A 19502-nucleotide genomic window follows, 5' to 3' on the forward strand; every position below is an offset into this window, starting at 1 on the left:
CAGTGTCTGTTTGCAGTGGTAGAGAAATTAAAATTATGTGATTGGGTGCTTGGTTGACTCGTATCGTGACTTAATAACTGGCTTTTCTACTGTAGGTTGTAAGGCTTCTTTTGTAAGGTATTTAGACACATTATGTCTCATGCATGTATTTGAGTCTTGGTTTATTAACATTTCTGCACAATAACGAGTTGGCAAGAATAGTATCAAAAGTAAAAACAAAATAATGGATAAGATGTGCTTTTGTGATGATTCATTATTCTGTGTAAAACTCTCAGACAAGATTTGTAAATATGCCGTTATTTGACTTTGTTGCTTGTTTGTGCACCAGTAATTGTATTACATTACAGCATTAGGGGCTGAATTGACAGGGTGAATATTCTTAATTTTATGAGCAGTGAATTTTGTACAGTGTTTCACTGGCTATGGACCTTCTTCTTTCTAGGAGCTCTGATTCACGGTTCTTGAGGAAATTACAGTGTCTTTAATATTGTAATGGGTAGTTATACAGAGGGAATTAGTTTCTCTCAGTGTGACTATATTAAGTATTTGTTGAGTAAGATTTACTTTGTTCCATATTTTTGTGTCTAATAGTTAACAAGGCAGGTAATAGGGAATTTAAAAGGAAAAAAATAGTTAGACACACGATGGGAAACAATTTCCCTAATTGTTAGTTAGACTCCATGAAAGTTATTGTAGTTATCAAAAGACATATTTTTAATGCTTTCAGACTGTTGCTGTTTACTTTTTTTAATTGATTCATTAGAGAATGTGGAGCAGTTGATTTCCTACTTTTGTGGAGGTTTCTCCTTTTGAAGTTAAAGCAGATTTTTAACTTATTTTTTCCCAAGAATATAGGAGTTTTCATGCCAGACTAGTGCTGCATCGAATAGAGACTCCTGTTTTCTTCCTGATTTGTTTCCCAGCTGGGGTTAGCCAGAAAATGCCTGCTACCTGATAAATGGCAGGTGGTGACTTCTTAAAACTCAATAATTTTAATTGTTGGCGACATGTCTCCTCTCTGATCGCCTCCATCAGCAGGTAATAGGTGTCTGCCTAGTAAACAGCTCTGGCACATTCTGCCTGTAGTGGGATCTGGTGGCAGGCAATCTTGGGCCATCAGGGCTACAAATGGTCACCTGTCTGGGCACAGTTCAGTTTCTAAACTTACACAGAAGTTGTGATTACTCTTCTAAATTTTTTTTTCTAATTCTAGTTAGACTGTAGAGCCCCGTCCTCTGGACGGGAATATCCCAGGTTTGTTTGAAAGTTGTATTTTGGGGGGCTGGCAGTGGATGAAAACTTCTCCACATCTTTAAAGATATTAGTTGTAATACCACCAGCAGGTCAGGAGCTTATCACACAGGTGCTTAAAAAAGAAAGCAGGAATGTCCCACTCGTTTTCTTCATATAATTGCTTTGGATTTGCTTCTTGTAATTGGCTTGGGATTTGTCACCTCTGTTTCCCCTTCCTCCCTTCTACAGAAGTCTTCAGTCTTTTCCTCATCTGTTGCCTGACTCCCTTTTTTGTTGTTGTTTTTTTTCCCCCTTTTTCTTTTTTTATCATTTACGGTCCACCAAGCAACTGGGATGAAGAATAATCCAAATGTGCAGTTCATATGCGTGTTGTAAGGGAAAAGTTATTATGTCCTCTCTAGTCTAGGAATGACTTAAATTTTATTCCAGAACACTTTTTCATCAGGCTTTGTAAACTGCATGTAGGAGAAATTCCTGGGGGTTGTTTTGGTTTTTTTAACCAGTAATAAATCAGCATTTTCAGTAAATTTTGGGGAGTCTTCTGTGTTAACTATCAAAAGATGCAAAATAGAGATGAACTTATTCTTTCCTCTCATTCTCACAGGAGCAACCATGGGGTGCATTAAAAGCAAAGAAGATAAAGGTCCATCCATGAAATACAGACCTGATAATACTCCGGAACCTGTTATTTCCCACGTCAGCCATTATGGATCAGACTCCAGCCAAGCAACACAGTCACCGTCAATAAAGGGATCAGCAGTTAATTTTAATAGTCATTCCATGACTCCTTTTGGAGGGCCCTCAGGAATGACACCTTTTGGAGGAGCATCATCTTCATTTTCAGCTGTGCCAAGTCCATATCCTAGTACTTTAACAGGTGAGTGTTACATAAAAAGATGTGTTGTTATTATTGTTAATTGATAGTCATATTAAAAAAATACTATGACCCCTTGCCACACAGAAATAAATTACAAATTTAAAATAGGGATTTATGATTTTCAATATCTTTACTGCTCAGATAATAATTCAGCCCATATTCACTAGTGACTGGGGGTTGGGTGTTTTGCCTTTTGTGTTTTTACTTTGGGGCGGTGTTAGGATCACAGCACAGAGAAATTTTAAGATTTATTAAAGGCAGTAATGGAAATGCTTGTTAAAATTGTCTTAGCAGGTATAAGCTGCTGGAGGGATGCACGGGTGATAATGGCTTTAAACTTTTGGAGGGAGGTGCAAAATGAAAAACACTTCAAGTTCATGCAATTGATATTTTAAACTGATTTTCAGACTTATTTGATTAGCTGTAAGTTACTTATATTAATGTAACATTGAATGTGTTCATTTATAAAGCTAAACAGGACTATGCAGTATAGTTTACTATATGAACAAGATGTGTGAAACAAAAGAGCAGAATTCTCATTGTTAAGGAGAAAATGTTGAAAATGTAAGAACAGAATTTATAAGGTGCAGAGACCTTCTTGGCTGAGATATAAAGCCTCCGAAGATACATCATTTTAAAGTGATATGCATGTTTGATGTTATAAACACAGCTTTATATCAAAATCTTACACTTTCATTACAAAAAACATTTATTTTGTGCACATGGCTAATCTCATAGAATCATAGAATGCTTAGAGTTGGAAGGGACCTCAAAGATCATCTAGTTCCAACCCCGCTAGTTTTGCTGGATATTTTTGAGAGGAAGCTGTACTTAATTCTTTTTTTGAGAGAGAGGAAAGAATAATTTATTCTAGAAGCTTTGCACGGACACTTCACAAAACAAGGTAAATCATTCCTTATTAGTCTATTTCTAGTTTTCCCACAAACCTCTAATGTTAGCACAATTACAGTGCTCACGTTTGCTTCGTTACAGTGGCATTTAAAATCTTTGAAACACAAGAAACTTGAGATCCCTAAAAACTCACTGTGGCCTTGACATTAAGCAATTCGGGAAACCAAATATGAATTGTCATGTAGTGATCACCTCGTATTCCCTTTTTGGGAATTCATTAAAAACCAAATAATTAGAATGAGCATCTGTCCCGTCTCAAAATTTTTGAGACAGCTCTGAATCCCCGGTTTGGATGAACAGATGCAGAAATGAAGTAAGGGCAGCATAACTTTTTATTCGTTAGCTCCATGGAGGAAAGTTTATCGTGCTTCAACTCGTCCAAGAACCTCTGTGTGTTTCTTCTTACTAAATCTGGTTCTTTGTTCATGTGGGAATCTCCAGCAGTGTTTGCGGGCACTCCTGGGTATTGCCAGACATCAAGGATGTAGCCCACACCCAGGTACCACAAATCCATTGTTGCAGAGACCAGGAGGGATGTTCTCTTGCTTGTCCCTGTTCCTGCTGGTAGTTAAGCATGTTATATCTTGGACCAGAATCAACAGGAGAGATTTTTCATCAAATTTCTCATCAGTGTGAATTCAGTTATCGTCAGGCAGGCTGATTTGGGTGAACGCCCCCATCGTTTTGCAATCAGGTAAAATGATTCTGCATGTGTAATTATTCCTCCTCATTTTGTAAAACCAGCCCATTCACAAACAAACACATTTTAAAAAAAATATTTAAAAAATGCACCAGTAGTTTTTTGGTACATTCAGTACCGATTTTCAGATCAACCAAAATTGGGTGGTTTTGTGAAGGAATAAGATGACAAGCTTCACCTGGCTGTAAGCTTTCTGTATTTGTGACAAATAAAACACTGGATTGCATTCTGTGGCCCTTTGTTTTGTAAGGGAGGAGAATAGATGGGCTTGTCAAACAGGACCTGGTGTCAGTAGTGCTTATCCAGTCCATCAGTGACGTCTGACAAGAGGATGATATGGTTGTCATCATGGTCTGTAGTGCGGCTGAAAAGAGTTGAGCTATCTTTTATGTAGAGCAGAAAAGGAGAAGAAATTAGAGTTAGTCACGCTGCTCCTGTATTACGCGTTCTCAGTCATCAGATACTTTGAATTCTTAGAATATTACTGAAAATTGAAACAGAAGAATGGGCCGCTGTTCTTGCCTTCCATGAAGCCATGTAAGCACTAGTGCTCTGTAATCCTCATGCTGAGCAAGAAAGTAAAGTCTTCTCTCCAAAACCGGTCCAAGATTAGAGGATGTAAATACTGACCTAATGAAAGGATAACCTTTAAGGGAAATGTTATCACCACAAATAGCTTGAACAGCTAAACCAGATCACCTTCACAAAGAAAACAGCTGCAAAGGACTTCAAAAATCATTTTAGTGGTATCTGTTTAAAACATTCTGGGCTGATGCTGTTCTCCTGAAGTATTTTATTGTTCTTTGCTATGAGATAAATAACACTTGTTAGTGAGAATAAAAAGAGGGTTTATGGTAGCTGAAGTGTTGAAATCAAAACTTTCCAAGGATTATATATTAGCTTTTCCAGTTCTTTCTTTACAAATAATTAAGAGTACACAAATATTCACAATTACTGATAATTCTCTTATTGCATGGTTTACACTTGAGTCTGTTACTTTCACTAGTGCTGCGCTGTCTAGAGGAGTTCATCTCTTGCCTGTTCCCATGTTAGTATCTTTCTAGATGTTGTACAGTTTGTTTTGAAGTTCTTGGAATCTCACGGTTTCTTTATATGCAGTGAAAAACTTTTGTAATATTGTGACTTGAGAGTATTGATTTTCTTCATCTGCTGAAGAATTCTTTGGGGGATGGTTTATTTCTGTAACATTTGGCTTCTGTTTGTGTGAATATGGTTTGTATCCCCACAATTTTCTTGCTCAGTGTAGCAGTTTGTGTCATCAAAGTAATGCAGGCAAAAATTGGTAGAAATATGTTGATTTTTAACTTAGATTAGGAACTGTTAACTCCTAGGGAATTTTCTAATTCATTTTCAGTTCATAAATCACACTTCAAAAAAACCCCCTCCATTACTCTAACCTCCTATGGGGACTTTTTGTTCTGTTTTTCCTAGAGGAACTGTAAATTCATTTCCAGCTGCAGCCTGCTGAGATAGTGTAATCACAGGAAGACTCTAAATCAAATGAAAATATTTAAGTGATTAGGAGCTCTTACATCAGAAAGCATACATTGTAAAAGAATATTAGATATAGACAGTACCCATCGCATTATGTGTTTGTTCTTTCTGATCACTGTCATGTTAATTGTAACATCTAAAATTAATTGCAACATGTTTCTGTTGGTGGTCTTCTATGTATATCCTGGTACATATATATGCCTGCTGGAGATCTAATATTATAGTTTTAAAAATAAGTTATTGCTTGGACTATCATTGGGCTTTCTAAATGTCCCTTAGACTGTGAAATAGCATTTCTAGAGCTTAAAAGGTCTTTCTGAATTGCCCGTCTGCGATTTTCTGTTTTCGCTTTCTTCTAGTTATGGTACAATAGTCCTTTATTTTTGCTCGTAGCTTATACATCTCACATAGCCTGTCCCTCTTTCTCTTTTAGCCCAGCTGTATAGATTAGTTCTTTTAAGTATAGAAAACGTTTTCCTAACGTTAAGTATAGGAACCCCCCAACCATCTATCTCTCACACCTGTATCCTGTTTGTGGGACATGGTCAGCAACGTGCCCTGTAGCAGGAGTGGGATGGGGAGACAAATTCCTTAGGGTTGATGGAGTGCAGCTGCTCGTCCTGTGAAATATCTCAGTCCTTGTTCCCTCGAGTAATGCACTGATGGATCATCCTCAGCAAGGGTCTGCTTCACTGAGGGGTAGACTTGATGGAGTTAAAAATCATTAGTCCTAAGCTGTCTTTGTCCCCAACAGAACACTTTTATTTCTGTTTCAATTCCTTGAGTAGGTCTTGATGTGTAACCCCAGAAACCTGTGAACACACCAGTTATTTATAGCTAAGTTCAACAGGAAACTACTTCACTAAAAATTAGTGGCTGATGGTTCACTGTTGTTGTGGTGTAGGAGCTTCTAGAATAGCATTTTTTAAACAAGAAGCTAGCTTAATAAAGAAGCTAGCTTTTTTTTTTTTGGCTGCTGATGTGTTATGCAGGTTTCTGTATATAATTGCTATAATTATTAATATACTTTCAGTGATGTATCTGGCTGCCTTTTGTGGTGTCTGTGGAAGCGTATTTTTAGCATGTCTCTTTATAGGCTTTCCTCTGTCTTAAGAAATGAGCTGATTATTGATCCAGCTTCCAAAATGAGATGCAACCCAGAGTGTTTAGTTGCTTCCAAATCAAAATTGATGAGTTATTTCATGGACAAGTCCTTAAATAAAGTATTGCAGCATTACTGCTATATCATGTTGTTTTTTGTTTTGTTTCCTAAGGTGGTGTTACTGTATTTGTGGCCTTATATGATTATGAAGCTAGAACTACAGATGACCTTTCATTTAAGAAAGGTGAACGGTTCCAGATAATAAATAACACGTAAGTGTTCTCATTCACAGACTTCATTGTTGTTGGGAATAAGCAGATCCTTAACTCTTCTTGAAATCTGCGTGTCCTATCTCAGTGACGAGTAGATATGTTGGGGCTTTTTTATTTCTTGAATGAGAGTTCAGCAAGCATGGGGTTAAAATATTGATACTGGCAAGACAGTAATTTTCAGGCTGAGGTCACGTTTGGGTGCAGGTGTCGGGCTGTAGTGACTGGAGTGGCCCTAAGCCTTCTCCCTCTCAGCTGGTTGGGTGGCATCCTCCCACTGCCTGCTGCAGCGAGGTGCAGCTACCCGCTTTGGGGCAGCAGAGGTGGAGACACAGGTTGTCCCACCCCATCCCAGGCTCTGTGCCTTGCAGGTTCTCTCTGGTGGGTTTCCATATCTGATGGGGAGGTGGGTGCAGCCAGCGGCGCTGCACCACTAATGCCAGAGGCAAGCTCCCTGGCTGTATATGCAGGAACTTCTGGCCGCGGAAGCATGTCTAGCTGGCCTCCGCAGTAAATCCATCCTCGGATAGCAGTAGTTTGATGTTCTAGTTTAATTGCAGCGGCCTTACAGTATTATGGCCTGATTTCTAGAAGTCTAGTGGAGAGGAAATTATTTGTTCACCTTGGAGATTTCTTTACATGCAACTTTTGGCCATGTTAATAGTTCTAATTCATACATGTAGCAGTTTTCATTCGTCCAGTTGTCTAATGTTATTAGCTGACTGTCAGTGTACAGGCAGAATGATCCAGGAGAGGCAGACGAAGACTAGAGAACTGGGAAGTTTGTTTACACATCTCTTCCATAAAATGTTTTGTTGCAAGTTTGTGTTTTGAATATATGGATAAATTCCTTTTACATTAAACCCCCCCACACACACACAAAAAAACCCCACAAAACCAAAATGTTTTAAAATAAAAAATTCCACTGAGAGGCACTCATGTTTCTTACAATGAAAAGAAAAGTGTATTTAGGTACAGCACAAACTATTTTAGATGCCTTCATAATTAAAACAACATGTTACCTAAATTTAACCTACCTTTTGTGCGTGAGGACGTTGTAACTGCTGGAGAATGATGTGTTGTTTAAATGTGGAAGAGATAACCGGTGTTGCGTTGCAGGGAAGGAGACTGGTGGGAAGCAAGATCCATTGCTACAGGAAAAACAGGCTACATCCCCAGCAATTACGTAGCTCCTGCAGACTCCATTCAAGCAGAAGAGTAAGACATTGTATCCTGTCAATCTGTTCTTAGTATCCATTCTACACTTCGTGCCCTGTGGTGATGCTGTTCCTTTAATTCAGTATATGTACTATTTAAGGGTAAAGTAGGATAATACTACTAATTAAGGGATAGCGGTGCTACTTGGGTGAAGTCAAAGGTATAATTATAAGTAAGCGTGGGGTGGACACTCATGAAAATGTTTTATGCCGCTTGCTATATGTAGGGCTAAAGGGAAAAGGATGGGAGAATGTAGTAATGAAGATAAGAATTGGGGGATGTGCATTGCATTTCATATAAAAAAGAAATGGATGTTTTTTAGTTACAAGAGTTCACACATCATCAACTCTAGGTTTTTATCCTTATTTTGCCAAACGCTAGTTCAAGATCAGCTATAGCCTTGGCAGCACCTGATCTTACATTCTAAGAAAAACATTTGTGTGGATAGTTATTGCTAATCTATTAACCTGTAACAACTTTTTTGGTGACAAAATTGTTAGGCACACTAAGGACTGCTATGAATTGGGAAAACTGTATTGCTTTGGGTACCAGTACTTCCTACATTTATTTACAAACAAAGATCCCAGAGCACTTACAGAATCACATGAAGTTATTGTGGGAACTGTGAGTTGGGGTTCAGTTTCAGGTTATAATTGTTCCAAGGGATTGATTGTGTTTGTTGTACTAGAAATACAAAGCTCCGCAACTCTTGCTTCAATACACAGGCATGTTACTGCCAATAAGCAATTCCCTGATACACAATCTGTTCACTTCTGTGTTTGCTGCTGCCCTTCTGGGAAAAGTGCCCGATTTCCAAGATGTTTCCTGAATCTCGAGCTGAGACTTTAGCATGTTGCTGCCGCTCTCACCTGGCTCTTTACTATTAAAAAGGGATTGCATCAGAGACACACTGTTATTTTATGCCCTTGAGTTTCGGCTGCTTTTAAAATTATTGACTTCAGATGTTTTGAAAAAAAAGTCGAGGGCTTTTTTTTTAAAAAAAAAAAAAAAAAAAAAACCAACAAAAAACAAACCTATACAATAAAAGCACATTGTCATTACAGCTGCAGTGGTGGTAAAATAGAAATGATAGCACTTTGCAAACTAAGAGTGCAGTGTTTCTGCAAAGAAAGTATTGCTTCTAAAGACTGGCAAAACAAAAGGAGGGGAGTTTTGTCATAGGTTTATGTGATAACTAGAGGTAAGAGTGAGGGGTAATAAGTGAGGAAGCTTTTTTAAAATTACTATTTTAAAGAACCTAGTGCCAATTTTATTAAATATTGCCACAGCATTTGGAATAGAGTTCATTTGCTTTAGAGTTCATTTGCTAGCCCTGAGCTTTGATAGCGTTTATAGATTTTTGTGTTGTGATTGCAGTTGGAGTTACAAATGCGAAAGCAATACACGGCCCCGGGTTGCTAGGATTTTCTTTATAGTGGGCTTATAAATACCTGAAGGCATTTATATCACAAACTGCTTGTGGCGGGATCCATATTATGCGTGTGCATTTTGAATGATACCATAATATAAATGTTTAATGCTCATAAAAAGAAAAAGTAAACCCTATTATTACTTTATAGGTAATGAAATAAAATAGTACTTTACCATACAGTTTGTAAATCGTTGTAGTAGTCTGGGGAAGAGGCATTTTCATGTGAAGTAATTAACTTGGGTTCAAGTGTGCTTCAATAAGATTTTAAGTTACATCCAAATTGTCTCAAGTGTATGTGCTTTCATATCCAATTCTAACTTTGCATGTCTACTTACGTAGTCAAACTGCAAATACAATTAAAAGTAAGAATAAGTTTCAAATTCCCAAGCGATTGCACAGGCCATTCTGTTCAGAGGCCAAGAAAATTATCCCTCCTTACCTACGTTTTTCCCCTACAAAATGTTTCACCCACAAAACCATTGTTTTCCAGCAGTTTCCAATACTTTTTCTTTTCTTCTCCCAACAATCATGAAGCCAGCTTTGCTTGATGTTGTGATGATCCCAAATGAAAATGCTTGAAATCTACACTTTGCATCACTTTGTGACTTCTGAGGCACACAATCAAAATAAAATATAGGTAGAAAAAAGTGTTACTCCAAAGTCTGGGAATTCACTGGGAGATGGACCTTAAAATTATCGCTGGCTCAGAACAGAGCTTTGTGAAGGCTGTTCGTCAGGACGAGCACTCTTCGGGAGCATAGAAGAAGAAATTCCTTTTGTGAAAGAACTTAAGGAATGAAAAAAAACAACACAGGTGTTTCAAAATGTCTGCATGTTTTTGGTATCAGAATGATGCAACAAAGATGGAGTGTTACTCGGAGACAAGTGATACCCACTACAGGGCTGTTGGTAATTGATCCGCAGGAAAAAGTGCTCCCTCTACTGAGGTACAGAAGGGTGGGAGGTAACAGAAGTTGTAACAGGGGAGGTTCCAGCTGGGTATAAGAAGAAACCTCTTTATCGTGAGGACAGCCAGGCAAGAGCACAGGTTGCCCAGGCTGGCTGTACAGGGTCCATCCTTCAAGGTTTTCAAGACTGGAGTGGACACAACGCCCTGAGCAGCCGGGTCTGGTCTCACAGCTGACCCCAATTGCAGCAGGAGGCTGCACTAGAGACTTCCCAAGCGCCCCTTACAACCTGAATGAACTTGTGATCTGGTGATATTTGTGCACGCCCATTTTGCATTAAATATTGGTGTTTTTAACAGGTAGCCAAAACTTCTTAGAGAAGGTAGTTGCAGCTGCTGCAGTGTTTTGCGTGTGCTACTAACAGTGTTTCATTGTCATCTGATGCAGCTTGACCTGTGAACTTCTTAACCGGAAGGAAGGTGTTACTTTCGATGATGAGTCCTGTTGATGTCCGTTATTAAACCATCATAAAAACATAGTATTTGCAGATAGAGGCCTCTTTACATGTATTTTGCAAACAGTAGAAATGAGAGTCGTATAGCAATAGGTCATCTTAATCCTTTGATTATATGGATGTCATTACTTTTGTTGATCTGTAACGGCTTTGGGATACTAGTCGTTCAGTCAATGCGTGAGATTTCTAAATCTTGTATTTACATAATTATCAAAACATAGGAGCTCTTACTTACACATGTTTCCTTTAACACTTTCTAGGTGGTATTTTGGTAAGATGGGCAGGAAGGATGCAGAAAGGCTACTTTTAAATCCTGGGAACCAGCGTGGTATTTTCTTAGTAAGAGAGAGTGAAACCACTAAAGGTGTGTATATTTATGTATAGCTCTTCCCTCTCCCACTTCCTCACCCCCAAGGTGGACATAATGACCATTTTTACGTCTATCACATTATACATATGGATGTGCACACATGTATGTGTATAATGACAGTTAGGGAGATGTGTTAAATATGTTTTTAAGTTTTTGGTGAAGAACCAAGTATGACTTGTTTCCTAGGTGCTTACTCCCTTTCCATACGTGACTGGGATGAGGTCAGAGGTGATAATGTGAAACACTACAAAATCAGAAAACTTGACAATGGTGGATACTATATCACAACCAGAGCACAATTTGAATCTCTACAGAAGTTGGTGAAACACTACAGAGGTAAGACCAAGTTCTAGAGTCCCAATGCTACCTTCTGTCTATCACTAGGAAGAAAAACTGCATATGCAGCTTATTTCTAATATTCAAAATTATAAAACTTCTTTTGTATTTCAACAAACAGTGAATAGACTTGTTCTTTTTATCAACATCATGGTGTTACTTTTGTTACAGTGATACCCCTGCTTAATGACAAAGCTTATTTTTTCCATTTTGCAGAACATGCTGATGGGCTGTGTCATAAGCTAACAACTGTGTGTCCCACTGTGAAACCACAAACACAGGGACTAGCAAAAGATGCCTGGGAAATTCCTAGAGAATCTTTAAGGCTGGAAGTTAAGTTGGGCCAAGGATGTTTTGGTGAAGTATGGATGGGTAAGAGCTTAATGCGACACCTTTCAGTTGTTCGTGTGAAGGTTTTAATAGTATTTTAAGTAAATCAGTATTGGGATCTGAAAAGATAACCTGATAAAGAATTGGAAAAGTACCAACTACCATCAGTCATGTAAGGGTGAAGATAATATTCAATATATTTTAAATTTATAATTATACTGTTAGCTTAACAAAACATGCAAAAAGCAAACAGTTTCAGGAGAAAACCTCTTTGGTACCATAGGGGAGAATGAAATCTAATTTGTTTTTCTAGGAACATGGAATGGAACCACAAAAGTAGCGATCAAGACACTAAAACCTGGTACAATGATGCCAGAAGCTTTCCTGCAGGAGGCTCAGATCATGAAGAAATTACGACACGACAAGCTTGTTCCACTCTATGCTGTTGTTTCTGAGGAACCAATCTACATCGTCACTGAATTCATGACAAAAGGTGTGTGCAGAATAGTTTGAAGATACTACATTTAAAAGATTATTTAAGATCCCAGCAACAAATTAAATGTTTAATTAATGTTAGGTTTAAGCTGACTGGAGTATAAATGACAATTTTGATTAAATTAAAATGAGCAATGCTTGACCTACTTGAAGCAGTTCTAATTTAGATCGTGGGTGGAGGCATGATTTTTTTGCACATCTGTGTCACCCTTGCTAATCTTTCAAGTACAAGATTGGGGTTTTTTTCCTCATTTTTAGTGTGTACTGCCTGTCACATTTAAATTGGACGATATAGCTGCGAATCTTATTATGAGAATATGCCCACCTGTAAACAGATCATACTCACGACAACAGAATCAGTTGGGTTTAGGGTGTTTTTTTTAGTTTTTATTTTCCAGCAGTGAAATAGTAAATTTTTAAAAGGTTGAGGATTTTTTTTTTTCCACACTGCCTCCATTACCTCCTTGTTTTCAGTCTTTCGTCCTTCTTCCTTTGCTGAATATCATTTCTCCCTCCCCCTACTGCTGAAACAGAGATTTAGAGATTTAAGCTGAATGTAGAAATAGACATCATAAGCATATTAGTGTTAAGAAGCAGCAGATTTTCAAGTCAATTATTCCAGTTTTATAAAACGCAGACTTCTGTTCACCTCACAGAGAAATTTTGGTATCCTGGTAAAAAATAGGAACGATGTTAAAGTCCAAGAGAGTGGCTTCTTGTGTTCAGTACTCTGCCACAAATATGTAGGGGTTTTTTTTTCCTGGTTAGATGGGGTTTTTAAGCGTTGTATAAGTTTTAAAAGGTAGAAAGGAACAGAAAATATTAAAGTTCCATCTGTGGTGGTGGTGTAGTTCTTAAATAACACCAGACAATCCCTCTGTCAGATCTTAAAGCTGCCATGCAAAATCAGTTTTCAGTGTTCAGAAATCGGGTTTTGGCGAGACAATCAGGATTAAAAAAACGCTTTACAGCATTCTGCATAAAAAAAAAAAAAAAATTAAAATCAGAACTGGGATGTTACCTGGCAAAAGCAGAAGTAAAGAAATGGAAAAGTAGTTGTATGTTTGTCTTAAGTTATGGATACAAAATGCCATTGGAAGTCTCTGTTTGCATTTGAAAAACTTCTCACATTTTACCAAAACAACATAAAACCTTATTGGTAATTCATGCTTGAAAGTCATTAGAACAAGGTTTTCTTGCTTTTCTTTTTTTTTTTTTTTTTTTTCCTTTTCCCCCTCCTTTTACAAGGAAAAGAGCTGCGTAAGAATGGCACAGTACCCAAACTTTTATTTCCAAAACGGACAGGTTGCTAGAGGTCAGTGTGAAATCTTTGCTCATCTTCGGTCCTTTGAGCTCATGAACCAAGATGGGGAAAAGTCTGTGCAAACACAGATAACAAACAGAAGGAGCAGTGTGGGTCTGGCATGCCACGCTTTTACTTTCAATGCAAAAATACAGTAAGCGACTAAAAACACATTGGAGGTATCTAATTCACAGCTACAGCCGTGAATCCACTGCAAGATCCGCAGATCAGTGGGTTTTTTCCCCCCCACCATTGGCACACTTGTAATTCTGTCATCGTAATTTTGACTGCGATGAGACTGGTTAGTTATCGGTCTTCACCAGTTTCTTAAAGAAGAGATCGTGTTCCTGTACCCTTGTGGCGTAGTAACGCCTGTAGGGAAAGCTGTTGTGCCAGAAACAAAGTTTTACTACTTGTGTAAAGATTGCTGTCTTAGGAGGAGCGCAGGTCCTCGGAACTGGTTTCAAATACTACTCACGTTGTAATGTTCTGGACACAATGGCATTATATAAATGGGAAAAGATAATATATTGTAAAGAATGGAAGATACTTTTGGTTTCCTCTGTAAGGAAGAAAAAGCAACAAAATAAAAACAGAAAGTTCAGAATAATTTCTCTAGTATATAATTGGAGCTGGCAGAAAAAGTAATGGATAGGAGATTTTTTTTTTTTGCTCTTTAATTATAAATCTCACAGTGGAAAAATGTCCAGCTAGGAAGGGCATTAATACCAGGAATATTGGGAGAAATCCAGATGTATTACCATATAATCATCAAGCGGCAGTCTGTTTTATCAGTGTTCGGTTATCTGAATTACTGAAATGGATTCCAAGACCTTGGGATAAAACTTGCCCTAATTATTTATCAGGACAGAGGCAACTACAGGTACAGTCCTTGAGTCGTGTATTCTGGTAAATGATGGATTTTCAAATATGTATTTTGGGTGATTAATATGTAAATCATCACGTCTAGGAAAAAAAATCTCATTTTTATTTTCAGGTGAAGTTAATATTTTGGGGTTTTCCTTTTTAATACCCAAAATGTGTCATCTTTTACAGGCAGCTTGCTAGACTTCCTTAAAGAAGGAGAAGGGAAATACTTAAAACTCCCACAGCTTGTCGACATGGCTGCTCAGGTACATGGTATAAACCAACAAATCTGTATTTTGTGCTTAGAGGAGAGATCTAAAACTGTATCGGATATCAACCAAACATGACTATTGAACTCTTTGGCTATTGTGGGCTGTTCTGTATTGCATCTTCTGTTTAGGTTTGTAATTTGTCAAAAAGAAACAGTGTAGTTCCCAATCAGCCGATACTGAATAGCCAGACACACTCTAATCGGTGCTGTCACAAGCTCTTGCTATGCTATACCCCTATATATTCCTATACAGTGAGAATGGAGCTAAAATAAAGGGGTACAGCTTAATGCTTGGGAGAAACGTGTATAGTAATGAAAAATAATCTTTAATAAAACTTTATTTTCAAGATTGCTGATGGCATGGCTTACATTGAAAGAATGAACTACATCCACAGGGATCTCCGGGCAGCTAACATTCTCGTAGGAGACAATCTTGTGTGTAAAATAGCAGACTTTGGTTTAGCAAGGTTAATAGAGGACAATGAGTACACTGCAAGACAAGGTAAGACTGATTTATCTACTGAGTAAATAAGACCTTACTTAAAACTATTACATTTAGCAGAATGTGTCTGTGTGTGTCTGCATTAATAAAGATTATGCGTAAGTGTGCTTTCACAGCTGTGTTCAGGTGTCCCCCTCGCCTAAGTGTAATTTTAGTAAACTTCTTAAATGTTCAAAATTATCTGTCAGTTTGCTTATGTTTTCAAAAAACGTTTTTAGTTATTTTTGGGGGGGAAAACTTGGTACAGTTTGAAGAGAGCTGAGATTCCAGAGGGGTTGCTCGTCGGATTCTGAAAATCATCCCACTTTTTGAGAGATATTTAATTAAGAATCCCAGATGTCTTAAGTGCTTACAGAAATTGTAGCCAGTAGTTGCTGCCCTAGTTTGAAACTGCTTTCCAGTTTGAAATATTCAAATACTAAACCACCTCGAATTTTGTCAACAAAGCAAAACATAAGAAAAATTTGAGTGCAGTATTCTTTTTAAAATACTTCAAAGTGTAAGCAAATTATGCATAAACAAGGGAGAACTGAGTATCTGTATTTCCAATGTTTGCAGGAGCTAAATTTCCAATTAAATGGACCGCTCCTGAAGCAGCATTGTACGGTCGGTTTACAATCAAGTCCGATGTGTGGTCATTTGGAATTTTACTGACAGAGCTGGTAACAAAGGGGAGAGTGCCATATCCAGGTAAGAGGAAAATGTAATAGATCTTTCTTTTCTTTGTGGTGTTGTGTTCTTCTGAAGTTACCTTTTGTACTTATTTGCCTTCGTTCAGAGCCCACAGTTGACAAGCAGAGACAAAAACTTAGTTTTGTTTCACTGGTTCCTTTGTTGACAAAGCTACTTTGTTTTAATTACAGATTAACTATTATATGTAGCATTTGTAAATGTGACTGATAGTTCATTTCAGAATAGTGGATATCCTTGTGTCTTCTTATCTGTCTGTTCCTGAAATTTCTGCTTTTGACATTTTCCCAGGCTACAGTGAGCATCAGTAGAGTGAACCTGCTAGACCAGTTTTTGAAACTAAACATATGCAACATTTTGTCAGATATTTTGCCGTGACTGGAATTTCTAAGGCAGGTCTGTTAGGTATAAAATGCCTTTTCTTGGCCTGACTTCAAATGGAGTGGTCCTCGAATGGAACCGAAGGCAGGCAGAAAGTATTTGTGCTCAAGTCTCTTTTTTGAAAGGACAGGTCCAAGGCAGTGGGGAAGTACACAAATGGAAGAAAGACCAGGTATTGAGGAATTAACGGTGTAAGGAAATAATTTTCAGAAAATGCATTTAATGCAAAATGTAAAAAACTCATTCATTATGAAGTGTGTTCATTAAAGGTTCTGCTATGGTAGATTCACGTGCACTGTGTCTGGAGAGACACTTGAAGAACTTTGGGAAACTGTTCTTTGCATAACGTTATTCAGAGCTAACGTGCTTTCCTTTCAGGGATGGTGAATCGGGAAGTTCTGGAACAAGTGGAACGTGGATATAGAATGCCTTGCCCGCAAGGCTGCCCAGAGTCTCTCCATGAGTTAATGAAACTGTGTTGGAAGAAGGACCCTGATGAGAGACCAACATTTGAATATATACAGTCTTTCTTGGAGGACTACTTTACTGCTACAGAACCACAGTACCAGCCCGGAGACAATTTATAAGCCAACAGTCTATATAACATGCACAAATCTGCCAAATGTAAAAGACTTGCAAAGAATTCCTGACGTCTAAAAGGAATCAAAGGAAAGAAAATCTTCGCTACTTTGCATGCTCTTAATGGCAAACTGGAATTTCATAATGCAGTTGCACAAAACCACTTTTCAAGTGTTATAATCTAATTTACCAATGACATGTTTTTATTTTTTTTCCTCTTTCCCAACTTATTTTCAGGGTCCAAAGGAAGCTTACTGAAAATTCCGGGGTAGAAAAATGTGTGTTGGTGTCAATAATAGCAGAAAACCCAATGTTTCAAATCCTTTATTTTCCCAACATTTGATAATCATGCTGCATTCCCCCCTACTACAGAGGGAATTGTCTGGAATTAGTGATCTTGGGGTAAGACATTTTTAAAGCAGAAGAACTTTGTGGGACCAAGCAATTCTATTCCAGTTCTGTAAAACTCCCTGTGTTCAAAATTACTTGTGTGCCCCCATCCCCACCCCCCTACCCCCAAAAGCAAAAAAAAAAAAAAAGATGGTACAACTATAACAACTATATTTGATGCATAGCCTTGATCTCTAAGCTTCCTCTTGCACGGACTTAATTAGGATAGGCAGGTTAAAAGAGAAATTGGAACAGTGAATGAGAAACTTGATCTAAATGGTAGACCTCAATAGTGAAATTAGAGGGCATAATGCACTGTGTTAATACTTGTATTAATGTAACTGGAAAGTAGCATGAGATATTTTTCTTTTTTTCTTTCTGCGTAGCTAATTAAGAATAATGAAGGTAACTAGAAAATTGAGGTAATATTTTATAAAATTGTGTTGATAAAGTATGATGATATTTGAACTTGAAGCTATGTAATACAATCAGGGGGGGAAAGCCTTTAATCTTTTAATTAATGCTCCAATCCAACAGCGAGCTTTTGTATGGGAAGACTACCTGAACAAAGCTTACCAGGAAAGCAAGACTGAAGCTGGTAAACGGACGCTCTATAGTCCTTTTGCAGAGACAGGTTTGGTACTGTCGTATGTGGCTTATGTGTGTTAACAAGGGTGGGTGCCACCAATGCCAGCTGTCACTAGTTCAGGGATTTGATTGCACTTTTGCTTTTCTTGACTATTAAGACACACTCACACGCAGTTGCTCTTCCCGTTTCTGCCCTTCCTACAGAATTATTTAACTAAAAATGAACAAAAGAAAATGTGAAAGTTTGAAAGCTAAAAAGGGTAAAATATATTTAATATTGTCCGAACGTAGTGACATTGAAATTTGCTGGCATTCAGCCCAGCTGACACTACATCGAGATTTATTTTCTTTGGCTACTGACATATCAAGCAATAACATCATGTCTTTTACTCAACAGTTTGCATGAGGTTCTTGAATTTCTGATCAAGCTTATGTACTTCAATTTTGAAACACTAAACTCTTACTTCGCTACCAGGTTGGAATTCATATTATCGTTGTAAAGCTAGCCAACAAATGAATTTCAGAAAAGCTGGTAATATAGTTCTGGTACTAAACTTCACATTCTTCATGGGTTTACACTACATTGAATCCAGCTACCAAACAGATCTTTGTAAGAACAGTGCCATCATTTTTTGTTTTCCCTCATCCTCGCTCATCACCTATACATCTGTGGTTATCAAATTTTAAAAGGGCTTTACGTAAGAAAAACAAAAATAAAACAAAAAAAAAACAACACATACAAAAAATAATCAAAAAAACCCAAAAACTACAATGGCATTTTAATTTTTCTAAATATTTTAAAATTAATAACACAATCATATGAGTTTATGTATTAATAGTTATAACAAAAAATGCCAAAACTGACACTGGCATTGTTTGGATTTTTAATTACTGAATGGAACAGTTCATTGTAATAACACTTGTATAGTAAAGGAATAAAACACTAACTTAACGAACGTGTTCATTGTAAATGGTTGTGTATTATAAGACTTCTCCAAAAGAGTTTGTATGTTTATGAAAATTTATTTGTTTCACCTGAAGACCTTGATGTGGTTCTTACCCTAACAGAGTTTAAAATTCACATTCACACTTTTTATATAAATAGTAATAAGTTTAATTATGTAACTAAGTATTTTTATAAAGTATGGCATTGTTGAACTGTTTTGCAGAATTGGTTCAAAATAAATTTCTCCTTGATTGCATCTGCTTATTTGAGGGGGGGAGGGGGAACGGGGAAAGGCGGGAGGGGGACAAAAGCAGAGTAGCCTTCACACTGAGGAGAAAAGGAGGGTAATAAAACCTTCCTGAGTTTTGGGTGTATTTTTATCCTCTGTAAAGTATTTTAATGTACTTTCATACAAGACGCTGAGTTCATGGTGCGTTATTGCTGTGAAAAGGGAGTGATTTTCTTGAGCAGTTCAGAAGTCTTTGTCAGGAATAGGCTAGAACAGTTCTGTCTAGACTTAAAACTAACCCCTGTGATGGACGGACAGACAGACGGACTTGGGATTCTTGTGAGGGCAAGTCCAGGATCGACTCGCCTGTGGCCATCACGGCCACGCTGTAGGGCAAACACGTTTCCTCTCTTTTCCTTTATCAGGTATTAGCAGCCACTGTTGACTTCTGTGCAGTTTTTCAGGGAATTTTATACAGTTGTTCTTGCAATAGCTGTTGTTTTATCTCAGCTTCATTGAATGTT

The 19502-nt window shown here is 37.6% G+C and overlaps 1 protein-coding gene across 1 annotated transcript in view; it reads left to right on the forward strand.

Moving 5' to 3' along the window:
• YES1 (YES proto-oncogene 1, Src family tyrosine kinase) overlaps nucleotides 1-18975 on the forward strand; it is a 52060-nt gene extending 33085 nt beyond the window's left edge. The window contains exons 2-12 of the mRNA XM_063326663.1: nucleotides 1859-2131; nucleotides 6533-6632; nucleotides 7749-7847; nucleotides 10962-11065; nucleotides 11258-11407; nucleotides 11624-11779; nucleotides 12051-12230; nucleotides 14592-14668; nucleotides 15022-15175; nucleotides 15734-15865; nucleotides 16625-18975. Of these exons, the coding sequence (XP_063182733.1) occupies nucleotides 1859-2131; nucleotides 6533-6632; nucleotides 7749-7847; nucleotides 10962-11065; nucleotides 11258-11407; nucleotides 11624-11779; nucleotides 12051-12230; nucleotides 14592-14668; nucleotides 15022-15175; nucleotides 15734-15865; nucleotides 16625-16833 (1634 nt within the window). The 3' untranslated portion in view covers nucleotides 16834-18975. The remainder of the gene's footprint in view (nucleotides 1-1858; nucleotides 2132-6532; nucleotides 6633-7748; nucleotides 7848-10961; nucleotides 11066-11257; nucleotides 11408-11623; nucleotides 11780-12050; nucleotides 12231-14591; nucleotides 14669-15021; nucleotides 15176-15733; nucleotides 15866-16624) is intronic.
• Nucleotides 18976-19502: the final 527 nt, after the last annotated feature.

The sequence above is a fragment of the Chroicocephalus ridibundus genome, chromosome 2, assembly GCF_963924245.1.
Source record: "Chroicocephalus ridibundus chromosome 2, bChrRid1.1, whole genome shotgun sequence".
Taxonomy (NCBI): domain Eukaryota; kingdom Metazoa; phylum Chordata; class Aves; order Charadriiformes; family Laridae; genus Chroicocephalus; species Chroicocephalus ridibundus.